This window comes from Acomys russatus, chromosome 1 (genome assembly GCF_903995435.1).
Source record: "Acomys russatus chromosome 1, mAcoRus1.1, whole genome shotgun sequence".
Lineage (NCBI taxonomy): Eukaryota > Metazoa > Chordata > Mammalia > Rodentia > Muridae > Acomys > Acomys russatus.
Window position 1 is genome coordinate 81,187,435 of NC_067137.1, and position 19,586 is coordinate 81,207,020.

A 19,586-nucleotide genomic window follows, 5' to 3' on the forward strand; every position below is an offset into this window, starting at 1 on the left:
GTGAGGCACCAGAGTACATGAGAAAGTCATATCCCACTCTCCACTCAACTGTGGAGAATGTTCTGATCATTGCCTAGATCTGGGTAGGGGTTTAAAATTTACCGCCTGTATTGTCCTTGGCAGGTGCCTTAGTTTGAGCGGGACCCCTGGACCCAAATCTACCTATCATATTGTTCTACTTGTAGGTTTCTAGGACCCTCTGGATCCTTCTACTTTGCTATTCTCCCATGCTTCTCTCATCTAGAGTCCCAATAGGATGTCCTCCCCCTCTGTCCCAGTTTCCTGGTAAGTGAAGGCTTTCGTGGGACATGCCCCTTGGGCTAGTATGCAGATATAAGTGAGTATATACCATTTGAGTCTTTCTGCTTCTGGGTTAACTCACTCATTATGATCATTTCTAGTTCAATCCATTTGTCCACAAATTTCAGGAATTCCTTGTTTTTAATAGCTGAGTAGTATTCCATAGTGTATATGTACCACAGTTTCTTTATCCATTCTTCTACTGATGGACACTTAGGCTGTTTCCATATTCTGGTTATTATGAATAAGGCTGCTATGAACATGGTTGAGCAAATTTTCTTGTTGTGTGCTGGAGCATCTTCTGGGTATATTCCAAGGAGTGGAATAGCTGGGTCTTGCAGAAGCCCTATTCCCATTTTTCTGAGATAGCACCAGATAGATTTCCAAAGTGGCTGTACTAGTTTGCATTCCCACCAGCAATGAAGGAGTGTTCCTCTCTCCCCACATCCTCGCCAGCATGTGGTGTCGCTTGAATTTTTTATCTTAGCCATTCTGATGGATGTAAGATGGAATCTCTGAGTTGTTTTGATTTGCATTTCCCTGATGACTAAGGAGGTTGAGCATTTCTTTAAGTGTTTCTCAGCCATTTGATATTCCTCTGTTGAGAATTCTCTGTTTAGTTCCAAGCCCCATTTCACAATTGAGTTATTTGGTTTGGTGGTGTTTAATTTCTTAAGTTCTTTATATATTTTGGATATTAGACCTTTGTCAGATGCAGGGTTGGTGAAGATCTTTTCCCAGTCTGTAGGCTGTCACTTTGTTCTCTTGACCGTGTCTCCTGCCTTACAGAAGCTTCTCAGCCTCATGAGGTCCCAGTTATTAATGGTTGACATTAAGGCCTGGGCTGTTGGTGTTCTGTTCAGGAAGTTGTCTCCTTTGCCAATGTGTTCCAGGCTCTTCCCCACTTTTTCTTCTAAGTGACTTAGCGTCTCTGGTTTTATGTTGAGGTCTTTAATCCACTTGGATTTGAGTTTTGTGCAAGGTGACAAATATGGGTCCAGTTGCATTTTTTTACACATAGACCTCCAGTTAAACCAGCACCATTTGTTGAAGATGCTATCCTTTTTCCATTGAATGAATTTGGCTTCTTTGTCAAAAATCAAGTGACCATATGTGTGTGGATTCATATCTGGGTCTTCGATTCGATTCCACTGATCAACCAGCCTGTTGCTGTGCCAGTACCATGCTGTTTTAATTACTATTGCTTTATAGTACAGTTTGAGATCAGGTATGGAGATTCCTCTGGAGCACCTTTTATTGTACAAGATTGTTTTAGCTCTTCTGGGTTTTTTGTTTTTCCATATGAAGTTCAGAATTGAACTTTCAATGTCTTTAAAAAATTGTGTAGGTATTTTGATAGGGATTGCATTGAATCTGTAGATTGCTTTTGGTAGGATGGCCATTTTTACTATGTTAATTCTCCTGATCCATGAGCAAGGAAGATCATTCCATCTTCTCATGTCATCTTCAATCTCTTTCTTCAGAGTTTTGAAATTTTCTTTCAAACAAGTCCTTCACTTGCTTAATTAGAGTAACTCCTAAATATTTTATATTGCTTGTGGCTAATGTGAAGGGTGTGGTTTTCCTAATTTCTTCCTCTGCAAGCTTGTCATTTGTGTATAGGAAGGCTACAGACTTTTTTGAGTTAATTTTGTATCCAGCCAATTTGCTGAAGGTGTTTATCAACTATAGGAGTTCTCTGGTGGAATTTTGAGGGGCACTTATGTACACTATCATATCATCTGCAAATAGGGATAATTTGACTTCCTCCTTTCCCATTTGGATACCCTTGATCTCCTTTTGTTGTCTTATTGCTCTGGCTAGAACTTTGAGTACTATATTGAAGAGATATGGAGAGAGTGGGCAGCCTTGCCTTGTTCCCGATTTTAGAGGAATTTCTTTGAGTATCTCACCATTTACTTTGATTTTGGCTATTGGATTGCTGTATATAGCCTTTATTATGTTGAGGAAAGTGCCTTGTATCCCCGATCTCTCTAAAACTTTAAGCATGAATGGGTGTTGGATTTTATCAAATGCTTTCTCTGTACCTAAAGAGATGATCATGTGGTTTTTTATTTTCAGTTTGTTTATATGGTGGATTACATTGATGGATTTCCGTATATTAAACCATCCCTGCATGCCCTGGAATGAAGCCTACTTGGTCATGATGAATGATATCTTTGATGTGTTCTTGTATTCGTTTTGCAAGTATTTTATTTAGTATTTTTGCATCGATGTTCATAAGAGAAATTGGTCTGAAATTCTCTTTCTTTGTTAAGTCTTTGTGAGGTTTAGGTATCAATGAGACTGTGAATGAATTTGGTAATGTTCCATCTATTTCTATCTTTTGGAGTAGCTTGAATAGTATTGGTATTAGCTCGCCCTTGAAGGTCTGGTAAAATTCTGCACTGAAACCATCTGGCCTTGGGCTTTTTTTGGTTGGGAGACCATCGATGATTGCTTCTATTTCTGTAGGGGAAATGGGACTATTTAGCTTGTTTATCTGTTCTTCACTCAGCTTTGGCAAGTGAAATTGATCAAGAAAATCGTCCATTTCCCTTAGATTTTCAAATTTTGTGGCATATATGCCTTCAAAGTAGGATCTTATGATTCTTTGAATTTCTTCAGTGTCTGTTGTTATGTCTCCCTTTTCATTTCTAATTTTGTTGATTTCAATACTGTCTCTCTGCCTTTTAGTTAGTTTGGCTAACGGTCTGTCTATCTTGTTGATTTTCTCAAAGAACCAGCTCTTGGTTTTGTTGATTCTTTGGACTGTTTTCTTAGTTTCTAATTTGTTAATTTCAGCCCTGAGTACATGTACTTTTTAAAATCTCATAAGATTATGAAGTTTTTTTCTGTAGTATACTGTTGTTTTTGTAAACTTAATGGTACTCTGCTGTGTCCCATCTGGAACTTACCCGCTGCCTTCACCTCTCTGGCTTCCCTCTCTCCATTCTATTACGTTTAACTCTTTGATTTCTGGAGGCATTTTTTTTTGGGAGGGGAAGTTATAAATAGTAAAAAAATACAAGGAAGGGGGCTAGAGAGATGGCTCAGAGGTTAAGAGCACTGGCTGTTCTTCCAGAGGTCCTGAGTTCAGTTTCCAGCAACCACATGGTGGCTTACAAGCACCTATAATGTGATTTGATACCCTCTCCTGGCATGCAGGTAGAAAACTGTATACATATTAATAAATAAATAAATCTTTAAAAATTTGGATGTCAGAGTTATGAACATGATGGAAATAATAAAATAGCAGAGATAGGAAAACAAACACATGAAAATACACACATACAAGATTATTTTAATATTATGAATAAGGCATTTAGCATTAGGGAAAACACTTTTCACATTTCTTTGACTAATTTTGTTAATGAAAAATGAGGGGCTCAGTGGTGAAGAGCCTTGTTCCTCTTGTAGGGGACCTGAATTCAGATCTCAGCACCCACATGGTGACTCACAACTGCCTGCAACTCCATTTACAGAGGATCCGACCGCCTCTGACCTCTGCTGGCTCCTGCCCATGTGCTGCAAATATTTAAACTCAGACATGTATACATACACACAAAATGAACACAAAGTTTTAAATAAGATCGTATTTTTTAGAATATGCAGAGGCGGGGCTGGAGAGATGGCTCAGAGGTTAAGAGCACCATCTGTTCTTCCAAAGGTCCCGAGTTCAATTCCCAGCAACCACCTGTAATGAGATCTGGTGCCTTCTTGTGGTGGGCAGGCACGCGTGTGGGCAGAATACTGTATAAATAATAAATAAATCTTTAAAAAAAAAAAAAGAATATGCAGAGGTATGCATTGTATTTATGTACCTAAGATGTGTTCCCTCGTATGAATGCTACACACGTTTTGAAGCTAGGAAACTTACTTGTCTCTATGTTCCTAGCTTCTTGTTGTTACTGTGTAATAGAATTGGTTTTTCTGTGTATATGTGGAAGAAACAGTTGCAGGACTAACAATGGATTTAAGGTTGAATGTCAAGGGTTTCTGTGCTCTTCCACTCACTACCTGAGGACTCTATTCCTCAATAGGGCACTGATGAGCTGCGATACTTAAAGAGACTGGCATTTTTGAGATGTTTATTTAACTATAGGTAAGCTTAGATTTGTGATTTGGATCAAAATGATCTATGAAAGAGAAAGTGGATGGAGTGGACAATTTAGATGCAGAGTTGACTATGAGTTAATAATGCAGAGTTGACTATGAGTTAATAATTGTTGACGTTGTCGACCAGATACATGCAGTTCATATTTAAATGTGACATGTAGTACCTATGCATAATTTTGTTTACTTTTAACCATGACATTTTTCATAAGGAAAAGTTTTTAAAAATTAAGAAATAACTTTGAAATGTGATATGATGATGAAAATAATATGTAAGATAAACTATATGTATATATACTATATGTAAATTGCAGGTTCTGGTAGAATAAAGAAATATTTGGGATCATCAAGTTTTTTTTATGATAATCAAGTTCATAAGTTTCTTGGTACTTTAATACTAGAATTTTCAAATTTTCTTTCTTTATGACTACATAGAATGAGTATTTTTTTTTTTAATGTTGTGTTTGTGGTGATGTGGAAATCAAATTCAGGACAGGCAAGTGTCCTACCACTAAACTATACCCAGAGCTTGGACATGGAGTTTGCAAAAGACAATCCGTAAATGCGCGTTCTTTAGTGTCACATGTGATTCATGTCTGTGTTGGGAATAAACCTAGTGTGTATGCTATATTTAGTGCCACACCAGCTAAGTGGCAGGTTACTGGCTGGCTTGTGAATGTTGGTTAATTCACATAGCTGAGTTCTTTGCCTGTGTTTGGCAATCAGATGTTGGATAAATGCATGAATATAACAGTTTTGTTTTTATTATGTTACCAGGAAGAGGAAAAATATGATGAAATTCCTGAATGCTCTGCACCAATTTTGGAGTTTAACAGAAGTGTTCAAGTTGTCCCTACAAAGTATAATGGCCCTTCATTTCCTCCAGTGGTTGCCGCTCTTCCTCCCACTACTGATATTTTGGATAAAGTAATTGAGAGAAAAGAAACATTGGAAAATAGTTTAATTCAGTGGTAAGTTTATAACCCCACTTTGTGAGTAGAATCAGAACAGCAGATAAAAATGGAACTGATTTAGAAGAATATTCAGTAAGAGTGAATATCCTGAGGTATAAATAGTAAATATAATAATGTATCCTGGTATAGTATAAACCTACCTCATAAGACCTTAAAATAAGTTTGCAGTGAATGAATGTTTGAAATATATATCAGGTTGTCAACTGTACTATCTCTGATCTAGGATTATGAATGAACCTTACCAATTAAGGAATTTTTTTCTGAATTTTCTATATATATGATAATGCTATATATATATATCATATATAACAGTAATTTTTAATATGCCTATTAGCTGATCTAAAACAGTGTATTAAAGAAGTTCCCTACTCTGTACTCTTTGCTTTTCCTTTCATCTTCCTAACAGTGACCTTGAAATATATTTGTCTTTTCTTTTCAAGGAAAAGAACCCTACCCTATATTGCAGTTTGTGTTTGTTTTTGTTGAGAAGAGAACAGGAATTTTTCTAGCATTTTAAAAAACAAAATCACTTTGTTCTAATTAATTCACAGATAGAAGCATCACATGGCTAGTTTAAGGATGCTGTTTATGCACTTGCTTAGTCACAAACTCTGCTCAGTGAACTTCATGGAGCTTTGGTCTGCTATGACTTTATATGTGTGCTCCGAATGAGAAGCACACTTTTCCAGTACATGATATACAGGGTAGTTATCAGCCCAAATGATATACTTAACTAGGGGTGTTGTAGGGAGCTTTCTGTCAGGCTAATATGAAAAGCTCTAAGTTGTTTTCATAGTCTGTCTCTCAGAAGGAGCATTTCATGGGTTTATCTTAGCAAAAGAGACAAGTTCTTTTCTTTCCAGCTATACCATCCAGAAGGCTGCTTTTGCATGTCTGTGCTGTGAGCACGGCTTATTCTTTTTTGGGGGTGGAGGGGGATGGGGGTTTAAAACAGGGTTCTCTTGTAGTCCTGACTGTCCTGGACTCGCTTTGCAGACCAGGCTGGCCTCAAACTCAAGAGATCGCCTGCCTCTGCCTCCCAAGTGCTGGGATTAAAGGCATGAGCTACAACCACCCAACCTGAGCACAGCTTATTCTTAAGAGTGATATAGCTAACACTTTATACGTTTAACCAAATTTAGGTATATTTAATTTTATACTTCTAGGGTAGAACAAGAAATAATGTCAAGAATTATCTCTGGGCTCTATCCTCTCCAGCAACGGGCCAGACTTGATGCCAGTGTTTCAATTAGTGAGGCAAGCGACCCATCCACCTCTGACATTGGTACGTGAGATGGACACTATGGTCATTGTTATTACAGGATAAAGCCTTTCTTTGGTTGCTGTGGACGGCTGTCCCCTGCGGTCAAATGAGTCCTTGTTATCTCACTTTTGCTGCTCTGCAGATGAAGTCAGCACTGCTTTACCCCACCTGTTACATACTGCAGCTTTCGGGTCTCAGCCATTCTCCAGGATTCTGTTGTTCCTCCACAGTAGTATATGTATGAAATAAATGTATATAAATTATATAAATATGCTATGTAAAATACATACTGTGGAGGAACAATAGAATACTATGTGCGTGCATGCATGCCTACATTCATGCCCAGGTCAGAGACAACTTTTGGAATTAAGTTCTCTCTTTCACAGTGGGTTCTAGGAGTTACTCATGTCATCAGCTTTGGGGGAGGTGCCTTTACCCACTAAACCATCTTTCTGGCCTCTACTTATATTTTTTTCTCATTGGTGCAACCACGTACCTAGCAAAGGGAAACTTACAGAGGAAAGGTTTATTTTGTCTGATGGCTTGAGAAGGAAGAATTTCCTTGTGGTGGGAAAGACATGGCAGTGGGAGCACGATGTGTCCAGTCACATCACAGCCTCACTCAGCTGGTCACAGCCTCACTGAGAAAACACGGGTGTATAACATAGCTGGTCACAGCCTCACTCAGAAAACATGGGTGTATAGCATAGCTGGTCACAGCCTCACTCAGAAAACACAGGTGTATAACATAGCTGGTCACATTGCATCCTTAGGAAGCTAGGAGACATAAATGCTTCATACTCAACTCCTTCCTCTTTCGAATGTGGTCCAGAGCCCTAGTCCATGGGATGGTGCTGTCCACATTGAGGGTTGGTCTTTTCATTCTAGTTAAATCTCCCTGAAAACGTCCTCATAGACAAACCCAGAGGTGTGTCTCCTAGGCAGTTTCAAATACCATCAAGGTGACAAGATTAATCATTACACATTTATAGTAGCTGTAAGTATATTATTGTCTGACATATCTCTGTTACGTCTAGACTAGATTATTCAATATTAAGGATGCTGCTTCTTCTGCCTAGCCCTTTACTGATGGCTAAAGGAGCCTTTCTGTAAGAATCCCATGCCATTCCTCTACTTCTCCTTCTTGTCTCCCTTTGACTCTTGGTTTTTCTTTCCTTATCTTTGTCTAATTTCCTTTTTCTAGCCCCACAGTTTGTCTTTTTTATTTTTTTCCTTCCTACCTCCTCACTCACTCTACTTTATGACTTTCTTTCTCTCTTTAGAAAACAAACAGGCAAACAAACCAGAATTGAAAAAGAAAAAGAAAAAGCACAAAAAACACACACCAAAACAAAACCCATAAGAACAAAAAGTCAGAAACCATAATATACAAGGAAAAGACCAGTAAGAAAACAACAAAGTAACATGATACATAAACAAAGCAACACAATACAAAGGCCTGGAGAATTATCATTCAGTTCATTTAGTATTGACACCTGCAGCTGGGGCGGGGTCTACCCTTGCTCAGTGAGACTCCACTAGAGAAGACTAACTTTGCTTTGCAAGCTTGGAGCTAGCTTCTTGGTGAAAGCTGGGAGCTCATGTCCACTTCCCCTCTCATCTGGGATCCAGTCTGGCTTGAGTCTGTGCAGGCCCTGCGCTTGCTGCCACAGCCTCTGAGGTCATGTGTGCATCGGTCCTGCTGTGTCTGGACTCTGTCTTCTTGCTGTCCTCCATTCCCTCTGGCTCGTCCAAGCTTCCCACCTCCTCTTCTGCATAGCTCCCTGAGCCCGGAGAGGAGTGGTTTGATGAAGACATCCCAGTTAGGACGGAGTGTTGCAAATCCTCTCACTCTCGGCACACTGTTCAGTGTGGGTCGCTGTGTTAGTGGATGTGGCTTTAAAGCCCTTTGGTAGGCATGCTGTAATTCGTATAACCACAGAGGTTAGGTGTGGAGGAGGGGAGGCTCTCCCAAGGAGGGGGAAGGAGAACTTCAGTGTGGAGATGCAGGGGGAGACTGAAGCAGGAAGGTTAAATAGGAATGGGGAGGGGAAAGGGGGGGGTGGAATACGGGGAGGGGCAGCTAACACCAAGGGCCATCTGAAGGGTCATATGGAAACATACTGCTGTAGAAGCTTCCTAAAGTATTGACTATATATATGTATATATATGTTTGTGAATATATACGTATATATGAAAGACATCAATCTTTTAAAAAATTTAATGTAGTTGCTTCAAGTTCACCAGTTCTAAGTATACAATTTGACAAGTTCTTTTTTTTTTTTTTTTTTTGACAAATTTTAAAATGGTTATGCATTTAATTATGATGTCAAAACATTTCTGTCAATACCAAGGTTTCTTTATGCTGCCTTGCAGACAGTTCCTGGCCTCCACCCATGTGCAGTGGGCTCAACAACTGCACCTTGGTCTCTGTCCCTGCACTTTAATCCTTTGAAGACTTTCGTACATGAGTATCATATAACTTTTTTTTCTGTTGGCTGACTTATTTAGTGTGACATTCTTTTTTACGTTAACTGTGTGTATGTGTCTGTCTGTCTGTCTTTCTGTTTACATGTTTGCTACAGTGTGCTGTGGTTGTCAGAGGACAACTTGTAGAAGTTGACTTTCTCCTTCTGCCATGGCTCTGGTAGGTTGAACTTGGGTAGTCAGGCATTCCTCTCAACCATCTCTCCTGCCTTGCTGTAAGATCTTGGCAGTCATGTTTTTGCATGTATCAGTGTTATGTGCTAGACATGCCTTAATCTGTTAGTCCAGTTACCAGTTGGCTGATGTTTATAGTGTTTTAGTCTGGGACTATCATAAAGAAAACTGCTAAGAATATTTGCCGGCAGGTTTTTCCTAGTCATGTAATAAGTATCTAGTTATTAGAACTTGCTGAGCATTTTCCAAATGGAGGTGCCATGGTCTGTCCCAAGCACTAGTGTGTGGTTGTTAGAGTTGTCCCCAGTGTTTAGTGGCATGAGGTAGCACAATGGATGTTGTAGCCGCTTTGCCTGTATGCTGAGAGATCTCACTGTGGTTCTGATTTGCCTTTATCTGAATATGGGGACTAGTATAATGGCTCTCAATAGCTAGTGTGATACACAGATTTCCTTTCATCTGTGCACGTGTGAGTGTGTGTGTGTGTGTGTGTGTGTGTGTGCGTGTGTGCGTGTGTGCGTGTGTGCGTGTGTGTTCATTCCCAGGGATTGAAACTTGGGCCCTTGCCCAGGCTAGACTAGTACTCTACCATTCAATGGCTCCCTCAACCCTGATAGTATATTTCAAGTGAAGGTTTATATATGATATAAAATGAGGTTTTAAAATGTTCCTCATTTTATCTTTATTCTTTCTCTTTTTGCATGTGGATTTTAAATTGTTTTCATTAATTTACTTATTTACTTTACATCCCTATCAGAGCTTCCCTAGGATTTCAGATTTTTCTAGTATTCTTTCTATTGAATTATCTTAATATCTTTGTCGAGAACTAATTGGCTGTAAATCTGTAGTTGTTTCTGTCCTTCCTTTTTTAAAGATTTTTAAAATATGTATGTGTATTTGTATTAGTTTATGTGCACCACGCATGTTCTTTTTAAAAAGCATTTCTTCTTCCTGTCTTCTTAGTGATGGAATAACGTGTTCTTCCTTCACAGCCTGACCTTTAGCTTCCCAGTTCCTGCTACAGACGCTGGAGGAGGCTCAGCCTGCCATGTCACGGACTAACACCTGCACTGGGGGGGGGGGGGGCAGCCTGCCTCCAGCTCACGGCGTCCATGTTGTTTGTCAGGAGTGGAAATGGAATCGTGTTGAGCCGAGGGCATGTAGTATAGATGTACTACTTCATTAACTTCTGCAGTGGTGGGGAAGAAGCCATTCCAAGTGAAGTTTCCTTTTTGTGTTTTTCTCCCTGTTGGTTTGTTGGAAAGGGATGTTCATTTAAGCTGTCAGCTTTGCCCCTGAGCTCATCTTCCCTCCTCCTTCCGTGCTCACATCCCATGTACATCAGCCGCCATAATTCTTAGGAAGTAGGGTTTGACTGCAAGCATGTTCCTTGGCATTATTTGAAGTTCTTGTTTTTTAGTCGTAGGGACAAGCAGTGGAGTACTCCAGCTTATGGCTGATGCTGGTGTTCCTGTGAGCTCGGATGTGATCAGTCATTTTGTGAATGAAGCTCTGGCTGAGACCATTGCTGTCATGTTAGGTGACAGAGAGGCAAAGAAGCAAGAGCCTGCTGCCATACGTGTTTCTGGTGATCTTCCAACAAATGAAGTGAGCTCACCGGTAGGGATGACCCTTCCCTTCTCTTGTGACTAAAGAATTTAAGAATTGTGGGGAGCTTTTTAGACATTATTAAAGAGCAAGTTGTGTGTGTGTGTGTGTGTGCGTGCGCGCTTGAGACAGGGTCTCACCCTATAATCCATGCTGGCCTGGAACTCCCTGTAGCTCAGGGTAGCCTCAAGCTCACGATAAACCTTCTACTTCAGTATATATAAAAAGTGCTAGTTTTATATGTGGGAACCACCGCACCTAAATAAAAAAGATAGATTTTAAACTTAATGTTTTAAGATCATAGATTGTGATAGAATTTTATTCCTTGTTGCTGTAATTAATGCTTTCTCTAGCATCGTAATATTTTGTTTTTGAGATTAAGTTTTTTGTAGCCCAGGCTGGCTTTGAAGTCACTATGCAGCTGCAGCTGGCCGTGGTTAGGTATGAGCTACCACACTCAGCATAGCAAATTTTTTTTAACAATATAAAGTGTGATACAGTGATCAATTTTTTCCTTACTTACATTTTGCAATTGATGGCAGTTGAATACATTTCTAAAATCTATATATCTGCAATATATTAAAAAGTTATTTTAAGTATATGAGTGTTATGTCTGCATGTGTGTCTGTCTGCTACTTTCATGCAGTATCCACAGAAGCCAGAAGGAGTCATCTGATCTCCTGGAACAGATAATAGTGAGCTTCCATGTGGGTGATGGGAATTGAACCCTGCTTCTCTGGAGAGCCGCCAGTGCTCTTAACTACTGAGCCATCTCTCCAACTCTTTATTCTTTAAAAAAACATGCAAAACTTGAGAGTAGATGACTCTACCTCCAAGACATTGGCAGTATTCCCTAAGAAGAAATTTTCACTGTTTTAAACATATAAAAATAATGGGTTATGGTGGGCAGTGGTGGCTCATGCCTTTAATCTCAGCACTTGAGAGGCAGAGGCAGGCAGATCTCTGTGAGTTTAGGGCCAGCCTGGTCTACAGGGTGAGTTCCAGAAAGCCAAGGCTGTACAGAGAAACCTGTCTCCAAAAAAAAAAAAAGTATAAAATTTCATTCATATATATATATATACACATACATATGTATATATATATTGTTTATTTTGCTCATATTCTCTACCTACCTCTCATTACCTCTTTTGTCCTTCCTTCCCTTCCTTACTGAGACCATTGGTTTTATATTTGTTTTGTATGTTCGTGTCACATAACATTTAAAATCTAGATTCCATATACAAAGATACTTTCCTACTTTGCTAAGTACTTTTAAACATTTTTATTTTCTTTTACTTTTTAGGAGAAAGTGTATTTCAGATACTTTCATTATTTGTCTGGTCATCCTCACTATGTTACATAGATTTTTTCTAATCTATTGTAGGAACATGGAATGAAACAAATTCAAAATTGACTCTGTTACTCTTTAAAACTCTGCAGCTACTTCTGACCCTGTAAACCACAAAGACATTTTTTTAAAGATTTATTTATTTTATTTATTGCATATGAGTGCTTTATCTGCAGAAGAGAGTATCAGATCACATTATAGAGTATCAGATCACATTATAGACGGTTGTGAGCCACCATGTGGTTGCTGGGAATTGAACTCAGGACCTCTGGAAAAGCAGGCGGCGCTCTTAACCACTGAGCCATCTCTCCAGCCCCCACAAAGACATTTTTATATAGATAAATCCTGTAAACTAATCTTTTATATGTACAATTATACATTTGAAGTTTTGTTTTGTTTTCAAGGCAGGGTTTTCCTGGACCTGTCCTGAAACTCACTCTGTAGACCAGGCTGGCCTCAAACTCACAGAGATCTGCCTGCCTCTCCTTCCTAAGTGCTGGGATAAAAGGCATGCGCCACTACCGCCTGGCTAAACATTTGACTAAGGTCTAGATTTATTGATAACTCTGAGGAAGGAAACTAGATAGAAAGGGCACAGGTCACCATTTTCACTATTATCCTTTTATGTCTTTGAATTTTGGAATATTAACCTCTTTGACAAATTAATATTAAAATGTTTCCTTTTTTTCTTCATTGCATCTTGGCTCTTAAGTTCATCTCTCCTACACTCTCCTTTTTCTTACCTCCCATTACTTTTTACATGGTGTTCCTTCATTCCCAGAGGATAATGTCAAAGAGCTTTCCTTTTGTTGCATGGCCACCTATTGAGTTTGTAGTTGGGTTTGACCATTTTTATCTGGTTAATCTTTTTCCCTGCATTAGAAGATGGTAACAGAGAAACAGAATATCCTATTGTATTGTTACTTTGACCATCCATTTAAATTCTGTGCAGTCTAGGACTGAGTTCATATTATTGTTTTATATTATTTTGTTTGGGTGATTACAAAAACAGTGTATTTTGTTTCACTAATTAATCTTAGGCAAGAGTTTGTGCTCCAGTAGCTACCCCGCAGCCCACTCCTCCTTGCTCACCATCACCTCCTGAGGAACATGTGCTAGTAAAAACTCCGGATTCCTCTCCCTGTGATTCAGATCAGGATGTGGCTTCTCCTATTAAAGAAATGCGTGCTGAAAAAGGTAGAAACTTAGTTTCTTTAAAAACAGTGTGTGTGTGTGTGTGTGTGTGTGTGTCTGTGTGTGTCTGTGTGTGTGTCTGTGTTTGTGTGTGTGTCTGTGTATCTCGCTGTGTGTGTCTGTCTCTGTGTGTGTGTTTGTATGTGTTTGTGTGTGTGTCTGTGTCTGTGTGTTTGTGTGTGTCTGTGTCTGTGGTATGTGGAGGTCAAGGGAGAAGTTGGTTTTCTCCTTGCATTTAACTCAGGTACCATAGCATGATTGAACTTCAGCTGTCAGGCCGAGCTTTATTTGTTGGGGCATCTTGCCTCCATCTAAAAATGTTGTTTCTGTAGCTCAGGTTTACTTTTAGCAGCTGTTGTTTCTGCCTAGTAGGCTTTGATAAATGGCTTTCCTTTTAAGGAAACTAAGGAATTGCTTGTCACTTGACTGCTTATGTAGCTGCAACAGAGTACCACACACTAGGTAATTTATAACTTACAGATAAATCCCAGAGCATGTGAAGGCAGACCATGGGGCTGCCTCTGCTGGGAGCTTTCTTGCTACATCATGAATGACAAAAGGCATTGTGTAGCAGCCAGAGAGCAGGAGCCTGCAGGCTGAGGTCTCACTTGTCAGAGAGCTGCTAATCTCATGTAGGGCTCCTGTCCTGGGGGAGCTCAGAGGGGGCCTCCTCCATATTGCAACATGTGGACTGAGGTTTACATTTCTAAGGTAACTCTCAGGGTAGGCATTCCCAGGAACTATTATTTCTGAAAATGTGTAACTTAATAACTGCTGACACTGTTTCAAATGTATGGTAATTATAAAAATGCCTTATTTTTAAGGTTTTAAATTTAGAAAATTTTTTATTAAAAGCCATCATTGTTGTCATTATTTAAATGCCAAAGATTACCTAAAACAACAAATCATCTTATTAGAAAGTTGCTTGAAGTTGTAATTTTTCTTTTTTTAATCTTCAGGAAGTGATATGCCTGCGGTCACACTTGTTAGTACCCCAACAGTTACCCCTGTTTCCACACCTCCTCCAGCAGCAGCTCTTACCCCATCTTTGTCAGACATTTCCATTGACAAGTTGAAGGTAACAAGCCCTGAACTTGGCAAGCCGTGGGGCAGTGGAGACCTGCCACTGGATGAAGAGAACCCTAACTCTCTCCAAGAACCTCTTTACCCAAGAGCTATGTAAGCAAAAGCACACGCTGGTTATTCTGCAGTCTGCCCCATTCACTCTTCACACTCTATTCCTGCATGTAAAATGGCATGAAAGGCCAGGGGATGTGGCTGGGCTGGAATTTCCTTGTAGCTGAGGGTGTTCTTATATTGGTGATCCTCCTGCTCTGGACTCCTTAGTGCTGGGATTACAGGCATGCTTCTGCCATTCATGGCTTTAGTCTGTTCTTTAGAAAAAAATAACTTTTATAAATTTAACAAATTTTAAAATTAAACGTGCTCTCTTTGAAAAAGGTTTGAAGTAAATAAGAATAAACTGATTATTAATGAAATACAAAATTATTTCTCTAGTGTAAATCATCATTTCCTGTGCTCAGCTAATGTTTGTATTGCTGAGTACTCTATACTGATTTCTTCTGTGGCTAGAGCAGCTTTTAAGGTGACCTCTGATTAAAGCACAAGAGCTTCAGAAAGGTGAATGTGTTGATTAGTATAACAGTGTAGACCATAGACATGCTCTGCTGTAAGGGACTGTTAAGTCTGCCTTTGCACATGCGAATGGACGCAGGTCTCCCGTGACCTAGTAATTCAAATGTGCGTCGTCTTCTTAGTGTAATGTCTGTGGCTAAGGACGAAGAACCTGAGAGTATCGACTTCCCTGCCCAGCCTGCACCTCCCGAGCCAGCTCCCTTGCCATCACTTCCTGAGGACACCAAGGCCCCTCCGCGGCAGATAGCAAGTTCTGGTTCATCCGCACTGGAGAATACCCTGAGTCTCACTGTCACTGAGACAGAAACTTCAGACAGGCATATCTCTGAAGGGGAAGTCTTACTGAACTACGGTCAAAACTTGGCTACTAAGAGTAAGTTAGCAAGAGTAACTGAGCTTGTTAGTCGCACTGCAGTAGTTCCCTTAGTGATAACTCCACCTTTAACTTTGTAGATTTAACATGGCTTAGTAAAAGGAATATGTGTTCTGTGCAGGCTGGTCAACTTTTCTGGGCTATGATTTTGAAGAATAAAATTTCCCTCAGAATTAATTTGATAATAGCTTGAGATATAGTCTGTCAGTGTATTTTTGTCTTTGCATGCATAGACACCTAAATTCATATTTTTGTGTGTATACATACCTTTCCATAGGATTATGCTATATATATTATTGTAAAAACTGAGTGTTTTACAAAGTAATGTGTGGTAAATATAGTTCAATATCAACACACATGGGTCGTGTCTTTATCCAGTGGTGTATGACATATTCAAATAATGCCTAAATGAGGGGCATTTACTTAGATTGTTTTCCATATTCCAGACTACATAGCAGGCTGTCATGACCATCATTGCACATATCTTTGTGCACCTACTGATACCTTTCATAATCCATGTCTGCAAGTGGAACACTGAGACAGATTGGCATCTTTAAATTAGCAATACACTGTCAGTGTGCTTGCTGGGAAGATTAGCCAGCTGTAATTTAAATCAGTTCTTCAGTACGTTCATCAACTTGTAGGAGTGCCCATTTCTCAGATCATAGCTATTGTGCTACGTGGAGTTGCTTAAAATTCTGACAGGCTAGGGCTGGAAAGCTAACTCAGTGCCTAAGCACACTGGCTGCTCTTCAGAAGGATGCAGGCTCAGTTCCCAGCACTTACACAGTGGCTCACACCTGTCTGTAAATGCATTTCAGGGGATCAGATGTCCTCTTCTGGTCTCCATGGCACTAAGCATGCAGATGGTGCACAGCCATACAAGTGAGGACAATAGCCCATACCCATAAAATAATAACAACAAATTCAAATTTGAAACCAGTTCTGGGCCAGGTATAGTGGTACACACCTTTAATTCTAGGAGGCAGAGGCAGAGGCAGCAGATCTCTGAGGTCGAGGCCAGCCTGGTCTACAGAGTGAGTTCTAAGACAGCCAGAGAAACCTTGTCTTGAAAAAACAAACAAAAAATAAAAATAAAAAATTAAACAACAGAAACAATTCTGACTACTTAATAGGTGAAGTAAAAAGCTCATGTTTGTTATGCTAGAGTAATTTACCTAATAATGACCTAAATAGGAACTTTACCAGTTTTTCTACTGAGCTGTGAGTTTAAATGTAATGGTCTGTGCTTTCTGGCCAGGTTTCCCAGTAAATGCCTCTTTTTTTTTTTTTAATTTTTATTTTCTTTTAATTGCTCTGCTTTACTTTCCGGTTTTAGGGAATGGGGGCTTGATTCTGATGAACATAAATGACAGCTTATCCAGCACTCTGCAGGATGCCCTGGAAATGGTAAGGGAAACTGACTCCAGGGTTGCAGTCTCACCCCAAGGATGTCTGGATGTCTCGTTGCTGCTAAGCAGGGTTTCCCTTGGCTGTTTGAGGTATAGACACAAAGTTTAGTGAAATGTTACAGTGAGTCCAGGTACAGTAGCAAGTCCCTGTCTGGTCCAGACCCTTCAGAGGCTCAGTTAGGGGGTGGAGAGCTACATTGCATCACCTTGTTTCAGCGGGAAAAGGAGAGATGGCAGGTAAGGAGAGAGGGAGATAGAGATGTTAGCAATGAAAACAATTAGGGTTGCTTACACGTTACCTTATATAATCCCATATAATGGTAGGAGGGATAGAAACTTGTTACTAACCTCTAAGGTCCTGATAGTCAGAAGACACGTTGTTGCAATTATGTAATGGATCCTAGAATTGTTTCAGCTGTGTTTTCAGGCAATCTTAGCTATTCTAAATTTTTTGGTTATAATTGTTATTTAGTTATACTTGTTACTCTTAGTTATAATTCTCCTTTTCTCTTTATTTATTTAATGGGTTAAAATTTAATAAGGGTCTGGAGAGATGGCACAACAGTTAAGGGGGGGTACCCCTGTTGTGTAGGTCCCAAGTGTGGTTTCCAGCACCCACATCGGGTGGTTCATAATACCTGTCATCCCAGCTCTAGGGATCTGACTCCCTCTTCTGCACTTCATGGACACCTATACTTATATGCAGATACTCACACAGAGACACATAATTAAAAGTAATAAAAATAAATCTTTTTTTAAAAAGTAAAAGTAAAAATAAGATTCCAGGGAAAGTAATCATTCCTGGTTATTATCTAGTGCCATGAAGAGAAAAATTGGCATTTATAATGTCATATTATGTATTTTATTTACTTGAATACAGCTATCATATAATTAATTTTCTATACAGCTGTTAAGGAATAGAATTTTTCACTTCATGTTTTCTAGTAACTTAACCAAGAACAGTAACTGGACTTAGCTGTCACTGACAGCAAGTCCGTGGCTGAGCACCGCTGTCATCGCTGATCCTTTCAAACGAGTAGGGAATACTTCATTAACAAGGCTTTTGAAAAATGAAAAAAAAAAAGTCTTTTGAGGTTTTGTTTGAACAGTGTTTTGGGTTTGTTGTTGTTGCTGTTGTTTTAAACGGTGACCTATCAAGTAACTGGTCGAGTATCTTGTGAGGAGAGTTGCAGTCCCTGTTGTGAAATAATTTGGCAAAAGACATAACTGCAGTAATCTTACTTTCAGGGAATAACTTTTGGCCTGTTTAATACATCACTATTTAAATTGCTACTAATTCTTAAAACTTTATCTGGTATTAAAGTAAATTGATCAAATGAACAAAATTATAACATTTATTTTTCTACATTTGAAATTACTTCTAATTATAATAAAACTGTAAGCAAATTTATAGTAAATTCAAATGAAAAATATAATCTTGGAACCCAGAGTTAACTAAAACCATATGCCATTAGGCATTTATCCTTACCGTGGATCCAGAGTTAATAAACTTTATCTCATTAAGATAGAATAACCAAAAATAATTTAAATAAATTTATTATACTTTACCTTACAGCCAAAGGCAAGAAATGACTATTTTAGTGAATTTTAAATTATATACATACTTGTATTTACAAGGAAATCTGTTTTGTTTGATGCCGAGGCTCACGGCATACCTTGTTTTTCAGACGTTTTGAGGCACAGTGAAACCTAGATAAAGTGTCACAAAAATGAAGGCTTTGCATACCATCCCCTAGTGTAGACAGACAGATGTCAGTGCAGAGGAAGAGGAACACTGAGGGTCTGCAGATGCTCTTGTGTATGTTTCTGCAGCTTTTATGTTGTCTATGGTCCAGGTTGCAGCATCACCCCAGTGCTTGCCTGTTTTTGCCACACCCTGTCCTGATTTGCACAACATAAATGTGGAGCAGGAAGCCATGTGAGCCTTAGACCCGAGCTCTGTTTGAGCTTCACATAGACACTTAGAATCACTGTAGTTTAGTTGCTTGAGACAGAAGATCCAACTTTTAAGTAGACTTATGACTACACTTAAATTGCTTTATAATGTTATACACATTGAAGGCGGATGTGAAATGTTTTTATTTTCTTCAAGTGGAAACAAGAGCTACATGAAAATAGAGTCCACCTTTTGAAACATACTGGTATCATGTCTTCCTAAAATTTTATTAGTCATAATTGAGAAAAGTGGAATGTGTGATAACCTTTTCTGATGTTGTCTTTGTGTGTGCTCCAGGAAGATGACCCTCCCAGTGAAGGACAGGTGATTAGGAGGCCCCAGAAAAAGCTTCATGCAAGTGCAATTCTTTCTCTTCTTACTCAGCAAGAACAGGAATTCCTAGTTTCACAACAAGCAGAGGTACTTTTCAGCCATAAACTTTGGGTGGAAGACTAGATATAAATAGGAAAAAAAAATCCAATTTTTAATTTGGGTAAGACAATGTAAAATGTTATAGACCCTTTAACTTAGACTGAACTGAGTTTGTTTTTGTTGTTGTAATGATGGGTTTTTGTTTTGGGTTCTTTTAGAGACAGGATTTTTCTGTATAGCCTTGGCTATCCTAGTCTCACTTTGTAGACCAGACTGGCCTTGAACTCAGAGATATCCGCCTGCCTCTGCCTCCCTGAGTGTTGGGATTACAGGCGTGCACTACCATGCCAG

At 39.2% G+C, this 19,586-nt stretch overlaps 1 protein-coding gene across 1 annotated transcript in view; it reads left to right on the top strand.

The window, feature by feature from the left end:
- Kiaa0586 (KIAA0586 ortholog) overlaps positions 1–19,586 on the top strand; it is a 101,880-nt gene that overhangs the window by 50,350 nt on the left and 31,944 nt on the right. Inside the window, exons 19-26 of the mRNA XM_051147226.1 lie at positions 5,194–5,387; positions 6,557–6,675; positions 10,736–10,935; positions 13,312–13,468; positions 14,425–14,644; positions 15,244–15,494; positions 16,834–16,904; positions 19,161–19,283. Coding sequence (XP_051003183.1) covers positions 5,194–5,387; positions 6,557–6,675; positions 10,736–10,935; positions 13,312–13,468; positions 14,425–14,644; positions 15,244–15,494; positions 16,834–16,904; positions 19,161–19,283 — 1,335 coding nt within the window. The remainder of the gene's footprint in view (positions 1–5,193; positions 5,388–6,556; positions 6,676–10,735; positions 10,936–13,311; positions 13,469–14,424; positions 14,645–15,243; positions 15,495–16,833; positions 16,905–19,160; positions 19,284–19,586) is intronic.